This window comes from Fundulus heteroclitus, unplaced genomic scaffold, assembly GCF_011125445.2.
Source record: "Fundulus heteroclitus isolate FHET01 unplaced genomic scaffold, MU-UCD_Fhet_4.1 scaffold_36, whole genome shotgun sequence".
In the NCBI taxonomy this organism is placed as follows: Eukaryota; Metazoa; Chordata; class Actinopteri; order Cyprinodontiformes; family Fundulidae; genus Fundulus; species Fundulus heteroclitus.
Genome location: NW_023396770.1, coordinates 4,765,577 through 4,781,869, shown reverse-complemented (window position 1 = coordinate 4,781,869; position 16,293 = coordinate 4,765,577). Strand labels below are relative to the sequence as shown.

General features: G+C 40.8%; 2 protein-coding genes across 3 annotated transcripts in view; both read left to right on the top strand.

The window, feature by feature from the left end:
* LOC110368380 overlaps window positions 1–16,293 on the top strand; it is a 718,672-nt gene that overhangs the window by 46,500 nt on the left and 655,879 nt on the right. The window lies entirely within an intron of this gene.
* On the top strand, window positions 428–14,848 carry btbd9 (BTB (POZ) domain containing 9). Its single transcript, XM_036130465.1, has 11 exons — window positions 428–620; window positions 904–1,105; window positions 2,585–2,948; window positions 4,012–4,279; window positions 4,401–4,620; window positions 4,769–4,888; window positions 8,145–8,254; window positions 8,351–8,540; window positions 10,183–10,290; window positions 12,726–12,804; window positions 12,906–14,848. Exons 2-11 carry the CDS (start codon window positions 921–923, stop codon window positions 13,101–13,103), a joined length of 1,842 nt encoding a protein of 613 aa, XP_035986358.1. The 5' UTR covers window positions 428–620; window positions 904–920; the 3' UTR covers window positions 13,104–14,848.

The window sequence follows — 16,293 nt, the reverse complement described above, 5'->3', positions numbered from 1 at the left end:
TTTAATGTACTGGCATGATGAAAAAAAGCTGAAAGATAGGTGCAACTGACTAAAATAGGAAGAGAAAGGACAAGGTGGGATTTTTTTTTTCTGTGACTAGTTTGGGTCATGCCTAATAGAGCAGTAAATAATGCTGTCACAACAGTTTTAGACCTCTGCAAATAAGTGAAACAGGAACTGAAAATGACCTTCTAGATCAAGGGTTCGCACATTTTCAGCTAAGAATTAAAATTTGTCCATAACCACAAAACTTACACAATCACTGGATAAATGATTTTGAGAAACACGACATAAAAATGTGCTGTATTTGTGACTATACGGAACCGGAACATTAGTTTTTAACACTCTTGTTTCCAGAGTGAGCACAACGTGTATAAAAAACGTTCTCCACTCCAGCAGGTGGCGCTGCAGCGGATGTAGAACTGGTTGGAGAACCGGAAGTTTTCCTCGGCAGCCGCCGTGATATCAGTTACCAGTGTTGTGATGTCAGCAGCACCCTGAATTTGGTGCTAGGCTTTTATTTTGTTTTTGTTTGTTTTTTCTTCCAAACTGCGAACAATTAGCTTCGCCCGTATTCGTGAAAATAGCCCGACGCAGAAACGGAAGTGGGTGTTAGTTCGGTAAGTTTTAAACGCGCAGTGACGTGAAGAAGCGACCACTTAGCCGTTTGTTAGCGGCTACAAACCGACGAGACTTAACAAAAAGCACAATTATTTGTTATTTGTCAATGTATTAGTCTAAATGTGTTACTAAATAAAACATATAGTTAGCTTGTAGCTTTCTTGCTGAGTCGCTGAAGCCAGTGCAGTTAGCATGTAGCATGCTAACGGTGTGCAGTCCTAGCTTTTGGTTTCAGCCTGACGTGATCACCGGGCGTGTTTGCGTGTCTGCTCTGTGTGTCAGATGTGTCCGTGGGAGCCATGAGCAACAGCCATCCTCTGCGGCCTCTGGTCTCCGTGTCGGAGATCGACCACATCCACCTGCTGTCCGAGCAGCTCGGGGCGCTGGTGGTCGGGGAGGAGTACAGCGATGTCACCTTCATCGTGGAGGGGAAGAGGTTCCCGGCGCACCGGGTCATCCTGGCGGCTCGGTGCCACTACTTCAGGTACCAGCAGGTTCGGGTTCGGTGGCCCTGGAGGTTTTCTGTCCTCCCTGATATGACGGATCATTTCCGCTTTACTTTAAAATGGCTAAACCTGATTGAATTAGTCCATAACGCTCCTGTTTTCTGATATGATTCAGTTTCCCGTTAGTAAAACCTCACAGAAACATGTTTAAAAGCAAAGGATGGATAGAAATGATCTGTATCGCTTATTGCCTCTTGTTATGACGTGCAGTTAACCCCAAACAGCCTTTTGCTGCTTCGGAAACGTTTATATTTATTTATAAAAAAAAAAAAGGGCTGAGGACTGTAGAAGTTAGTTTCTGGAAAGGTAAAGCAATGTAACACAGAAATGTTTTGTATAACCTTCTGTTGGGCTCGTATTGTAACGTATAGTTATTATCCACAGCACTGGTGTGTCTAGCTAAACTATTTGGAAAACAAGTGACATGTTGTTCCAGTTTTCATTTTCAAATGTATAAATGTTGTTAATATAGTTTCAGCGTATCATGCGGGGACTTGGTGACTCCCTGGAAATTAGCTGATTACTGGAGTTTTAATTGTCCAGGGATGCATAGATATGAAAGTTTGGGTCGATATCCGACATTAATATTGCTGTTAATGTTGATGACGGAAATATATTCGTAATTTCCAAATCTCAGAGTGCTGCAGTTTATGGCTACGTAACAATTAATGGATCAGACGCGTCCTTTGGGTGTTGGTAAAATGTTTAAAGGGGTTTTTTTTCCACATGGAAGGGAAGAAAGCTGCAGCAGTGAGATAATCTAATTTTATTATTTGTTTTGGAGTTTATTTAATCAATATTTTCTACCAGAAACTTTCAGGAATCTCACCGTAGCATTAAGTTCTGGTCAAACTATTTAATAAATAGACTTGTTTGTTGGTTTTACTTTATGTTCAGCAAGGATTGATGTCCAACTGAAATAAAAAGCTGTTCTCTTGAATAATAATATTCTGATTAATAAAAACAGTTAAATTTCATGTTTCAAATAGTCCTTGTTTACAAGCATCTTTATCTAGTGGTCATTTTTGTTGGTTGTCATTAATGCAAAGAAAAGTCTAAATTAAATTGCAATTATGATTTTATTTATTTTTTAAATCGCACAGCCCTACCTCTAACGTTGCTTCTCTGCTTCAGTTAAATCTCAACAATCCTGCTTCATTACATCACTGTGACCAGATAAATGCAGCATGGCCAACCACCTCCTCCCCTCCCCACTAATGTCAGTCTAGTTTCCCTTAAGAGACCAATACTAATGTTAACGCAGATATATTGTGTTTCCCTGTAATTATCAGCTTAATCTGTTTTTATCACATGACTTTCCCATCACTGCTCTTGGAAGTTTTGTACTTGAAGGTTTCTGAATGTGCTAGTCTGCAGAAAGCTGGTTAACCATGTGGAATCAGACACTGTGCTCCATTAGTGAGTTTAGTTCTCACCTCTTTATCTGCGTCCCGTAGAGCCTTGCTGTACGGTGGGATGAAGGAGTCCCAACCTCAGGCCGAGGTTCGTTTGGAGGAGACTCGGGCCGAAGCTTTCTCCATGCTCCTAAACTACCTGTACACGGGCCGGGCCAGCCTCAGCTGCGCGCGGGAAGAGGTGCTGCTGGACTTCCTGGGTTTGGCCCACCGCTACGGCCTCCAGCCTCTGGAGGACTCCACCTGCGAGTTCCTGCGCACCATCCTGCACATCAACAACGTCTGCCTGGTGTTTGACGTGGCCAGCCTCTACTCTCTGGCCACGCTCAGTGAGGCCTGCTGCGCTTACATGGACAGGCATGCTCCCGAGGTGTTGAACTCCGACGGCTTTCTCTCGCTCTCCAAGGTGAGATGAGGCAAGCTGATGGAGTTGTGCTTTGATTACTTGCTGCTATATTTCAGAAAACATGCCCCCATGTTGACACAGCCGGTTCGGCAGAGTACCACCAACCTGCTGCAGGAGCTCTGTCTGGATTAGCATGTTGAGAAAATAGAAATCAGATGGATCGATATTGATAATTATCAAAAAGATTCAAAACTTGTATTATAAGTGCAGCCCTGATCGTTTTATGCTGTTGCTTTATGATCTATTTCTAGATAAAGAAGACAGAATTCAAACTCAACCCTTTATTAGACCAACTTTTTACCTAAACTGTATAAAGAAAAAAGAACGAGTGCTTTCCAAGCTCTCCGAAGGGGGCGGAGCTTGGTGACAGCGGTCCTGGCTCTGTGTTTGTGATTGGTTGGGAGGATCTAATAACTGTCGTGTTAACCTATAGGAAAAATCTTGTTCTATTAAGCTTTTCATAGACACCACACGTCTGTCGATCAATATATATGTTATTGAATTATTATCCGGTACTAGTCCGGATGGCGGCCGGTTCCAGTGGTACTTCTCCACAGAAGCTCCTTTTCATTCTTGTCTCGATGATAATAATTTCTTGAATTATACAAATCAGGCCTAACGCACATCACCACAGTTACTATTTCTCCCATTTTGACTGAAAAGAGCTTCGTCTCCTTTGCGCTGCTTCACCCTGCGTTATGACCACATCTGCTCCCTGATTGGTTAAATTATCTGGGTTTTATTTACTCTGGTTTAGGTACAGGTGTCAGAAAAGTTTTAATAGATTTTTAACACTGAAGATTTTTGGACCAGTATAACTTTTTGTATTTTATCTTTAATAATCTGCTCTGAATGTCCTTTCTGATGTAGTTATGAATCTGAAAAGGTGCAACATTATGACCGTTATCTGTAGGGATTGGACCTGAAACCCGGTACCAAAACAGCCCCGGGGTTCTTTTTTTTTCTCTCTCACTGTGCCGCCAACACACTAGATTACAGTTTGAGTTGATAATAAAAGGTCTAGTCTTGGTTTTTACGTTTCCTCCCACTGTTTCAAACGCAGACGGCTCTGCTGACCGTGGTCCGGCGCGACTCGTTTGCCGCCACGGAGAAGGAGATCTTCCAGGCTCTGTGTCGATGGTGCCAGCAGCACGAGGACGGCGCCGACACGCAGGAAGTGATGGCGGCGGTGCGCCTGCCGCTCATGACCCTGACGGAGATGCTGAACGTGGTGCGGCCGTCCGGCCTGGTGAGCCCCGACGACCTGCTGGACGCCATCAAGACGCGCTCAGAGAGCCGCAACATGGACCTGAACTACCGGGGGATGCTCAGTAAGTGCTGCTGCTTCAGCGGCAATAATCCCACAGACCGGAAAGATGCAGCAAGCTTCCAGTATTATCGTCGATGCGTTTGGACATTAGTGCCTGTCCTCGTCTCTCTGTGTGATCTCAGTCCCAGAGGAGAACATCGCCACCATGAAACACGGAGCGCAGGTCGTGAAAGGAGAGCTGAAGTCGGCGCTGCTGGACGGAGACACGCAGAACTACGACCTGGACCACGGCTTCTCCAGGCACCCCATCGAGGAGGACGGCCGGTCCGGGATCCAGGTCAAGCTGGGCCAGCCGTCCATCATCAACCACATGCGGCTGCTGCTGTGGGACAGAGACAGCCGGTGAGACGCTGCTGAGACAAAAAAAACAAAACGCTGAACTTTTCCAGATGTTACCTGGTGGAATAGGAGGTGGCTGATTTAGCTGATTATAACCTGTGATTTATGTTATCTTAGTAGATCTAATGTGAGCGAAACAACGTTGTTTCAGGTCCTACTCCTACTACATCGAGGTGTCCATGGATGAGCTGGACTGGGTGCGCGTTATCGACCACTCCAAGTACCTCTGCAGGTCGTGGCAGAATCTTTACTTCACTCCACAGGTTTGCAGGTAAACAAAACTGAAATTTCTCCTGCTTCTTTACTCACACTGTGGCTAAACCTCAACTCAAAGTTAAATAACTATTCAGATCTGCCCCCCCCTCCCCCAGGGGTGGCCGATAAATCGATTATATCGGTTAAAGCTTACAATGTTGAATCTATGTTTAGAAAAATATGCTCTAAAGAGGAAACTGTTTTACTTTACATGTAATTGACCGTAGCGCACCACAATAAATAAAAAAATCTGTTAAAAGAATGTAAAGCGTATGATATAGCATAGCTACTGCATATTTGTGCACTTGTTCTAATCCCAATCAGAGTTTTAAATGAATTTAAATATCATGAAATGTTAAAATTTACTTGTAAAAAACCATCTTCTCCGGCTCCTGTCTGCCTCACTAAGAAGCTGCCAGGCGGCTCTGATCTCAATAGAGAAGAAAACTAGAGACAGTCCAGTGTTTCCTACTTAGCGATATATTTGGGGACTTTTCTGAGACCTTTCTGTGTTTTTTTTGTAGATTTAGCAGAGATCTGTCTGCTGTTACTGTCTCACTGCTAGAGCTGTGGTGGATGTCCCTTTTCCCTCAGTGCTGTCTCACAGGCAGCTGCTGAGTTTTTTTAAGTTATTGCACTATTAATCACAATAGGGACGCTCATCTTTGTTCAAGAGGCCCCTTTATTTTGCCTTATATTAAAGTTTGCACTTCAAGCCCAATAGGGAAATTCATTTTTTTGTTTGTCAAATAAAAGCAAAGTTTATTTGAAGGGTTTCCTTGTTGTTTCTAGTGATTTTATTTTTAGGCCCTACGTTCTACATTTCTGTTGAATTGAACTGGTTTGTGTGTTTTGGTTCCTACTTGTAAATGTTTCAGATTTCCACATCCAGACTCTCCTGCTCAGATTCTTCCTGCAGAAGGTTTTACTCTCAGCTTTTCACAGGATCTAACCGTGTTATGGGACAGATAATAATAGTCTTTAAACTAAAGAAATGTGAGACGATACGACTCTGAGGGGATTTTTCAGGACTTTTTAGTGGAAGTGTGTAATAAACTAAAGAACTGTTATTGATCTGCCGTGGTATGACGCTCGTTGGGTTTTCTGGTGTAGACGGGGCTTGTTGTTGAGGTTAAACATCGGATCGATGCTACATTTAGTCTCCAGGTAGATTTTTGGGTAGAAAAGCATTTAAATAACATGCATCAAAAAAAACTATAAAATCCTTTATATGAAAGTGAAATAAACACAACCAATTCAGAATTGGATTAAACGTTTTGTTGTAATTAAATCCAAACTTTACTAAATGTGAGCCTCAGTTTCTCTGTGTTGTTTGCTTTCTAATCTCTTGATCTGCTATTTTAGAAAGCAGCTTGTTGACTGGGAGCTGCTGTGGGAACCGAACACCCGGGTCTTCCCCAGTGGGGGGGGGGGGGGGGGGGGTTTGGCTTTCTTCTAACGTTACCAGCAAGTCGTTTCAGGGACGGAGGCAGACAAAAAGGATTAGGTTACCTGTTCACAGCCTTTATATACGGTTAGCTGCAGAGGTAATACTATTAACTGTATGAAAACAGCAGAGTTAGACTGATCGTGTGTAATTACACGACAACACGCTGGAGTCAGATTCTCTTTAAATGTGTGAATTTGGACCTTGCATCTGCAGATTTAGTGTGTTTGTACAATATCTGTGCTGGCAACTGATTGAGAACATCTTTTTAATATTTTACCACCAAAATGAGGACTTGGATGTAAATTGAGGATTTTTTTTTGGGCTAGGGTGTCAGTTAAGTTTAAGTTAGGTTTAGTTATGTACTGGTAAAGGTCAGGTTCAAGGTGGTAGATGGAAAGGGTTGTAAATTAATAGAAGTCAAGGCACGGTCCTCAGTACGTATTTAAAACAAGGTTGTGCGTGCAGCTGGGTAACGGTTAGATCTGAAACCGTCTTACATGTTGGGTTGGTGGCTTTTTGGTTAAATTCAACCCGCAGGTGATTGCAATCTGACCCGTGAATGGCTTCCAAGTTAAAAAAAACAAACAAAAAAACATATAGAAATACATAAAAACAAATATTCTTATCTAAAACTCCCCAGGCCAGCAGCAACCTTTGTTTGTTGTTCATTTACTAGCCCCTAGTGGCCAGATGTAAGTTAAATGGCAGTTTTGTCTTTAACAATGGAGGGCGTGTTACACCTGGAACAGAAACTGCCAATAGTTTTATACTTCAGAGTTTAATAAACTCAAACAGCAAGGCCTGCTTTCAGTTTCTCAACAAAGAGCCGTTTAAAGGCAAGTTTATTAACTATGATATGGAAGAAAAGGAGAGAGTCACTAAACAGGAGAGACACTTCAGTGGTGGGGCATTAACTCTCCCCCAAATAACACTGCAGCGTCTCTCAGGAGCTCCTTTGGGTTGCTTTACTAAAACTACCAAATGTTTTTACTGAGAAAACATGAGGTTCATGCATTTTCCTTTTAATTTTTGTCTCTATTTTGAACAATATGTAAAGTGTATAAAAATGGTTTATTTTTCAGTTTTACATAAAAAATGAAAGCTTTTTCAAAGCCTGACGTCTTTCTTTGAATTACACATTTGGATTCTGTTAATTACATTTGTAATTTAAGGCAGTAAGAAACTATTTAAAAGGTATGAGATTGTTGTAGTACATGTTTTTTTTTTTTTTTACATAATGACTTTAGTTGCTGGGTGTCCGGCCCCTGAGCTGTTGGCTTTAGTAACTGTGGCTCTCTAAGCAATTTAGTTTAGCAGCCCTGGTCTAGATCTGTCAGAAAACTTTACAGAAAGATGAAGAGTTACCAAAAATATCTGATCAAACATCTTTACTTTTGACTTTGAAAGATTTTCTGCTTGACGTGGTTTCTGTTTTTTATAACCAATTTAAAATAGTTTGAGATGGCTGTTGTTTCACTTTGGAGACGAAATTTGTTCAAATGTTCAATATAACATAATTAGAGCAAAAGAAACTAAACAAAAGAAGACGATGAAAATATTTGGCAATATTCTACCTTTAATTATTTTTTTAGGTTATCACACTCAAAATAAGTTATTCAGAAATCACGGATGTTTTAAGTCTGTTTTCATGGCATAAATATGACTGAATGTTGCTCAATAAGAGTGAAGGATCTTTATTCTCCCCAGCATTATAATAAAAGATGTCTGGTTGCACCGATTTATTTTAGTTTTATTTAGTTTTTGGTGTTCCTGTCCTCAGATTTCTGCCGTTTTTATAAATCTGGCCTTTCATTGTGTTCAGATATGTTCGCATCGTGGGAACACACAACACGGTCAACAAAGTGTTTCACCTGGTGGCTTTTGAGTGCATGTTCACCAACCGTCCTTTCACGCTGGAGAACGGACTCGTGGGTAAGTCACTGGGTCAAATCTCTCCTTTGATATGATTTTTAACACTCGACCCAAACCACAACACCCTGCCTGTCGCCTGCTCGCCACGTCCCACAGTCCCCGGCGAGAACGTGGCCACCATCGCGGGCTGCGCCAGCGTCATAGAGGGAGTGAGCCGAAGCAGGAACGCCTTGCTCAACGGCGACACTCGTAACTACGACTGGGACTCGGGGTACACCTGTCACCAGCTGGGCTCGGGAGCCATCGTCATCCAGCTCGCTCAGCCCTACTCCATCGGCTCCTTAAGGTCAGTTTGGTTCTGATGGGACCGGTTCCTGTGTCAGAGGACACCAGAAACCGGCTTTTAAACCTCTTTCTGCGCTATTACTTTAGTTCCTGTTGGAATAAATGCTGCTTTTCAGGTCAGGTTGAACAGTTTGGTTTTAAATTTGGAGTAATTACAACTTAAAGGAGCCTAGTCACGTTCTATGACTTTACAAATATCTACGTCAGCAGCTCGCTCTGGTCGCCTACGAAGGTTTTCCGGTAAGATTATCGCCCCCTGTTGTCTTATTATGTATTATTTCTGTGTTTAACACTTTGTTTTTGCTCCATTTGGCCGTAATCAAAGCCTTTTTGTGTATATTTAGCGTAACAAGACCCCGTAACTGGAGGTACGACATTGTGCATGTGTGCAATGAGTAAACAAGGAGAGGCGATTAAGCCCTCAGACGTTATAATAACGTTATAATGAGTAAATATCCTTGCAGTAAATGGATGAAGCATCTTCTCTGGGTATAAATGTCTGTGATGGAGCCGAGATAGTCGGCAGCGACCAGTGGAGGAGCGAAAAGGAAGAAGTGAAGTGACCCTGTGGATCGGGTCGAGCTTTGACCGCACAGAGCCGACCCGTCACTGTGAGGCTTTGCAGTAAACCAGGGGTGTCCAAACTTTTCAGTACAGGGGCCAACATTTTCCAGTTAAAGGAACTCAGGGGCCAAAAACCTCCCACAATTATTATTTTTTTAAAACCCCCAAAAAATGTTGTAAATATTTTTACCTGCTCTACAAAATATGATAATTTTAAAAGGTAAAAAAGGGTTTTTGCTCATTTGTCACATTAAAAGATTTTCATCCAGCTTGCAAATTATTTTGAATAATTTAATTTGACTCTTATTGGTTTAGCCATATAAAAACAATATTTGGCTCAGTTGTTCTTTGAAAACACTTGCTGTAATTAGCCAATTTTAATAATTGAATTCAAAGCAGATTTAATGCACCAAAGTTTGCATTTGAGTAATTAAATGTCACTGAATAGATGTTACCATGAAATTAAAGAGAATGTCAAAAGTGTGTTTATTGAAAGATGAATACTGAACTTAACATTTTCAATTGTAGGCTTTTTACTTTTCTGTCGTAATTTCGCCCTAATTAAAAACTAAAAAACTCAGCATCAGCCACCTGGACCAAATCTTTCTTGGAATGCTATTGGGGGGCCACCCAGAATGAGTCCAGGGGCCACAAATGGCCCGCGGGCCGCACTTTGGACATGCCTGCAGTAAACGGACGGTCAGCTGTCGCCATCCTCTGATAGGTCTGCGGTACTGCCGGCCGGCTGGTGGCAAGACAATGTGTAGGTCTGCTGTAAAAAATTATTTTCAGGCTCAAAAAGGACTGAGTAGACACTATGAGGATGAACGCTTGCCGTAATTGTTTAATTTGAAGATGAATATGATCATAATACGTGACTAGGTCCCTTTAACTGTGAAACTGGGATATTTTCCCTTCGTACACTGAGAGTCTCATGTGTCCAGGAGTGAGTGATGTAAATACAGAACTGCCTACAGGATCAGTCCTTGACCCCAAATCTCATTTTCTACATTAAAGTGAAGTTGAATTGTGGTGATTAGTGTCCAGAATGAATGTTTGGCTTCCCTGTGCTGATCCAGGCTGCTCCTCTGGGACTGTGACGAGCGCTCCTACAGTTATTACATCGAAGTTTCCACCAATCAGCAGCAGTGGACGAAAGTGGTCGACCGCACCAGGGTGGCATGTCGGTGAGGATCTGCCGATCTTACTGCTGGAACTCATGGATTGTTTTTTTCTGAAGCCATAACACTTGAAATCCCCCAAAAAATCAACTGAATATTAATTAAATTCCAGACTTAATCTGGACATAAGAACAGATTTTCTTCAAACATTGAGGTGTTTTCCATCTCAAGTTATTCTTATTCACTTTTTGGTTAAAAATCATTTGATTAAACTGTAAAAGTCAAATCACCTGTCAGAAGTGCATCTGATTGGTGTCACCTTGACTAACAGGCTCTATTTTCTCTGATCCTCTTACAAAAACCTTTAAAAATGCCATTGGTACACAGATCAGTGTTCTGTCCTTCGGTTCTCTCCTCTCCATCACTTTATTATTTCTTCAGGGTAGAGGACCCCTCCCTCTTATATTCAGTGGCTAACTGGCAGCATGGTACGTCCACAGCTTTATTTAGGATCAAACTGATGGTGTTTTTTTTTTTCCCCTTTTTTTCCCCTTTTTTTTCTTCTTTTTTCCTTTTTTCCCTTTTTTTTCTTTTTTTTCCCTTTTTTTCTCCTCTTTTTCTTTTTTTTTCTTTTTTTTTTCTTTTTTCTTTTTTTTCTTTTTTTCCTTTTTTTTTTTCTTTTTTTTGATGGTGGTTTTATACAATCCAGGCTCCTTTTCTTCCTGCAAATCTTCAGCTTAATTAACACAGCCGCTCAGGTCGGCCGTTCATATTTAACTCTGAGACGTTCCTGATCAACAGAAGAGACATTTTTCTGTTTTCTTTTCTCTTATCCATTTTAATCATAACTGTTAGCTTATCTGAAGCAAAGCAGCATATAACCTTGAGCCCATCAGCATTTGGGACCATTAGGCGTAAATTTGCTTCATGTAACAGTTCACAGGTAGCGCACAGATGGACTCCTAGTATCTGCCTTTTAGACCCAGATGAGAATAGGACCATGTCCTCTGGAGACACATTTCTTCTCCATCATCATTTAAAAATAAAAATTACTCTCTCTGCCATCAACTCCCCCCAAAAATGTTTTGATATTTGACCTTCAGATGAGATCTTGTGAGAATTTAGCCCTGGGCTGATCTGTGGCACGCATAAATCCCTGCCTCGCTCCTCCTGCTCCTGTGTAGCAGCAGCAAAGCGACAGGCAGATGGAAGACTGAGACACACACAAAGGTATAAAGTACAAAAAATAACTTAGGAATGGGAGACTGTGCATTAAGGGCAAAATTTGCAACACAAAAAAATGATACTGCACCACTGTTAGTTGTTAAAAAGTGTGCAACACATTTAAACAGCTTGGTCACCTTGGAAGTGATCCCATTAATTAGAAGTAGGGAAGTTCAGCTGTGACAGTGACAAAAACACAGAAACAGGCTACGTTCACACTGCAGGGAAGAGCGGCCCAAATCTGATATTTTTGCCCATATGTGACCCATATACGTCTCTTTTTCGGCAGAATGAACGATCGATTCCGATCTTTTCTCACCAGCAAAAATCCGATTTGAGCCTCTTCCATATGTGGTACTAATTCGGATACGTATCTGATTTTGGGGATCAAACAAATAATTGACTTACGATTAATTGTGGATTAATGGTTAATTAGATTAAAGTTTGTTCCATCAGATTAATTTACGTCTGCTCAGACCTTCTTTCTGTGTTGTTGTATGGCCCCCATCCAGCAGAGGGCGCTGCCGGTCATTCTAATGTGGAGCCATACAGACTTAGTAAAATTGTAACATGATGCGGAGGGATTATTAGTTTTTCATCTTTCTTAAATTCTTTTTAACTTATTTGTTTCTATTCAGTATTTCAGAAATATGCCCAAGTTTAAAAATGTGTAAGATAACCACAATTTTTGTTTATTCTGTCAGTATTTAATACAGGTGACACCATTAATTGTTAAAATATAATGATGCACCTCCTTTAAGATTCAGCATATTGTAAAAAAAAAAAAAAAAAAAAAACCATGTTATAGAAAGATCCTCTTAATACAAGAGAAGAAAACTAAGTGCTGCTTATCAATGAATCTTTAGTCAATTATACAAACATATATATATACAGAAGTGTATATAGCTTCTCTATATACATCCTTTTTACTTTTTATTTTACTGTATTCTTATTTTATGTCTGCACCATCAACACCAAGTCAAATTCCTTGTAAGTGCAAACCTACTTGGCGATTAAACTTGATTCTAATTCTGATTGATGAGATCAATCGACTTTAGATTAACTCATTAATCAATAACTTGCATCCCTAATTGGAAATAATAAAGATGTTTGACAAATCAGAGACTTCTTCTCAGTTGTTCTTCCTGCCTGAGCCAAACATGTAGAATCTGAAGTGAAAACTTTGTATCTTTGCGTTCAGGAACTGCATCAGCCTGGTAGTTTTATTCGCGTCAGATGGATGGACTTATTCTTATTTGTATTAACATCTGTTACAGGTCATGGCAGACTTTGAAGTTTGACCATCAGCCGGCTTCCTTCGTCCGCATCGTCGGGACCCACAACACTGCTAACGAGGTACCGAGCTGGCTGATCCTCCGGCCTCTACGACATTTTAACGAACGTTTGTTCCGCAGCACGTTTGCCGTGACCTTTAACCTCCGTCTGAATCTCTGCAGGTTTTCCACTGTGTCCACTTCGAGTGTCCCGCCCAGCTGGACACGGAGGTGGCTGAAGGCAGCCCGGGCGTGGACTCGTCTGACTCCGGCACCGCCAGCCCGCAGCAGCGACCACAGCGACCTTCACGGGCGCACAGCCTGCTGCCCACCCAGCCTTCCTCCCCATCTGCCTCCTCTTCCTCACAGTCCTACCATTAAACGCTCTCTGAGACCTCCAAATGCCATTTTTGCACAGCTTCCACCATCCAGACTGCACTGCTGCGATGCTGCTAAGGTCGATTGTCCCGCCGTTGCCGTCGGTCGTCCCTCCGTAGAGACCTGTGTATCTGTGGCAGCGTAGCTTATTTATATCTCCCGTCTTCCCAGTTTTTCGACTGAAGTATGTTTTAAATGTACCGTCGTGTACATTATTTGATGAAGATACTTTTTAGCCACTCGGTCGGGTTTTATCCTTTCAGAACCTTGAAGTCCAATAATTTTTTTTCTTTTCCTCTTTGATGAGGCACACACTGCGATTATACTGTACTACTAAAAAAAAAAAAAAAAGCCAGTCAGACCAGGTAGGGGAGGATAAAGCTATGTGAATTTGATGAATTCATATGAAAACCTTTGAAGAACAAAGAGGATTTGATCCTTATTAAGCTATTTTTTAAGATTTTGTCTTAAAAAGAAAACAGAACCAACTGACTTTTCATACCATAAACATAACAGAGTTGCAGTCGTATATTTTTGAAAGCTTGAAAGCTCCTTCTTAAATCAAGCCGAGCAGGAAGGTAAACGTATCCTGTAGCTTTTAGGGTGCAGATGAAGCTCCAACTCAATCCTGGTATGCAGTCGCATATTAAGTAATAACTGAGTGTTTGAATATCAGGCTTTCATACCCCGACGATGAGGCGTAGACTCATATCTGGTGCCAAGTTTTGATAAGAATTCACACCATAGAGAAATATTTTAAGCATTTACACTGCTTAGTAGAAATAATCGGGGGAAGTGTGAAGAAAACCATCAGGGCTCAGAAGCTGGGACCAAATTCATGAATGCACTAGGGCTGCCTGATCTGAACTTTCTACATGTTAGACACATGAGCAGCTGCTGCTGGCACTTTATTTTAGAGAACAGAAATAAAGTTTGCAGATTGGATTTTCTGACTTTGTTGCAGCTCTAGAATGCTGATTGGGTGTATTTCTAGTTGTATGTACAATTAATTTAAACCTTTGTGGCTTCTAGAGGATGTAGGAAGATTTATTCTGTTTGAGTTTTTTTTATTTTTGTTTTATTTAAATAAGCTGTTTGGTCTGTTTTTTTGTTTCTTGTGTGCATTTAGAGTTTGCCCTTTTTGAATTCAATGAAAACCTCATTAGAACATTTGTTCAGTGTTACATAAGGTTAAATAGGGTAATTAGCTCAATGTTTTGTTTTTTTTTTCTTTTGGGATGCCAACTGCAGTGTAGATTATGGATTAGTTGGTTAAAGTCTTCCTCGGTAACTAAACAGAATAGGGCTTCGCTGATGTTATCTTGTAGAGATGATACCCAATGACTTTATGAATACTCTTAGTTTTGCTCTGTAAACGTGTCGCTTTTGATCAGTGATGCCGATTGTGTTTCTGCACTCATTGTTCTACGAGCTGCTCCTCGGCAGTGTTATTTTTGAAGAAATGACCTGTTTTTTTTTTTGGTTTTTTTTGTGAAGGGTCTCTGATCTGCTTGTGTGAAACGCTGCTGTTGGCCTCGGGTGAAGCCCTTCGTACAAGCCGCTCAGTGACCTCCGTCTCCCGTCGAGTCCTCAAAGCTTCTGTTCCCCAACAAACTGCTGATTGATTAGTTCCTGTGTGTTCATCATGCTTTAGGCACTAATGCTCTGTTAGCTCATTGGACAACGTTGATGCTACCTACTGAGAGGTTGTTGTTGTCATTAAACTTTTATCCTTCATTTTGAAACTTGAACGTCTCGAATGGTTATTTGAATGGGACTAAATACAACTCAGACTCCCCCCTCCTCTCTCAAATGGCTCTTAAAACGGGTATCCGCACAGTTTTTATTAATTATACAACACATTTTGGACCCATAACTTAAAAACACGGCCAACATGGCTGCTCCGCTATGTAACCTGCAGGACATCTCATCTGTGGCTGTTTTCTGCCTATTTCCTGTCTACACAGGCCCTGAATGGAGATGCTGGAGGAGCCGGAACGTCACGTAGCAACAATCTTGTAAAACTAGTTACACCAAGTCGAGTTTATTTGTAAATGTATTTTTGGTTCAGAACCCTAACCGGATCTATCAGGTGACTCATTATCTGGTTCAAAACGGTACAGGTCAGAGGTTGTGTGGTTCGTTGGGCTATTCATGGTGGCCCCTATCAAGTTTAACCAAAAATATATAGAAATTTTATAGAGAAATATGAGACTAATCTTTATCTCTTCTTTCGTTTTCCCACAACAAAATGGCACCAGTTGTACAAGCTATGGTCTGCATTATTTATTCATTATTTCATCATGTATCATTAATACGGAAAAGACCCAACAGGCCTGATTCTACTCTAAACATGTTTTTCCTGTCATAAAGGTTTCATAGTTTTCTTTTCTCCTAAAATGAGAAATTAATTTCTTTATTTTCACCAGATTTATTTATTTATTTTTTGTTATATACCTTTCTAGTTAGATAATCTACGGTACATTTCTTTTGTGGGTCATGTGGCCCCAGACAAGTTTTACTTAAGGAGGTGCAAGCCCAAAAAAGGTACAGGTGATTGGCATCGTTAATGTCTAATGACGTCATCTTGATAATTCAGAGTTTCATGAATCCATTGGGAAAGTTCCAAATAATAAAAAAGTTGTATATTCCACTAAAGTACTCAAAGTTTTCTTTTCTCCTAAAATGAGAAGTAATTTCTTTATATTCACCAGATTAGATAATAATAAATTACATAATCTACAGTACATTTATTTTGTGGGTCATGTGGCCCTGGACAAGTTTTACTTTAGGAGGTGTAAGCATAAAAAAAAGGTACAGGTGATGGGCATCATTAATGTCTAATGACGTCATCTAGATGATTCAGGGTAAAGTTCTAAATAATAAAAGTTGGATATTCCACTTAAACTTTCATTACAATGGTCAGAAAAAAATTCTCATTTACTAACCCTGTGATTTAGCCATACAAACACAGTTTGTGTTTATTGTCTTAACGTTAAATTCTAATTAAAACCTTCTCACTTGTCTGCTCCCTAATCGCGTTAATCAGATTACAGCAGAGCCGGTAATGGCTGCCGTTCCCAACATTTCCACCGTTTATTGATGTCAGCTGCACAGAACAGCTCAGTTTCATTTATTTTACTCTTTTGGGTCTTTTTTTTATCGTGTAATCTTCAGTTTGTCGCTTTATTTT

Excerpts from the sequence above, each read along its gene's own strand:
- btbd9 (XM_036130465.1), top strand. The coding sequence starts at position 921 with ATGAGCAACAGCCATCCTCTGCGGCCTCTGGTCTCCGTGTCGGAGATC. Across the intron at positions 2,949-4,011 it reads GCTTTCTCTCGCTCTCCAAG|ACGGCTCTGCTGACCGTGGT; the intron begins GTGAGATGAGGC and ends TTTCAAACGCAG. Across the intron at positions 4,280-4,400 it reads GAACTACCGGGGGATGCTCA|TCCCAGAGGAGAACATCGCC; the intron begins GTAAGTGCTGCT and ends GTGTGATCTCAG.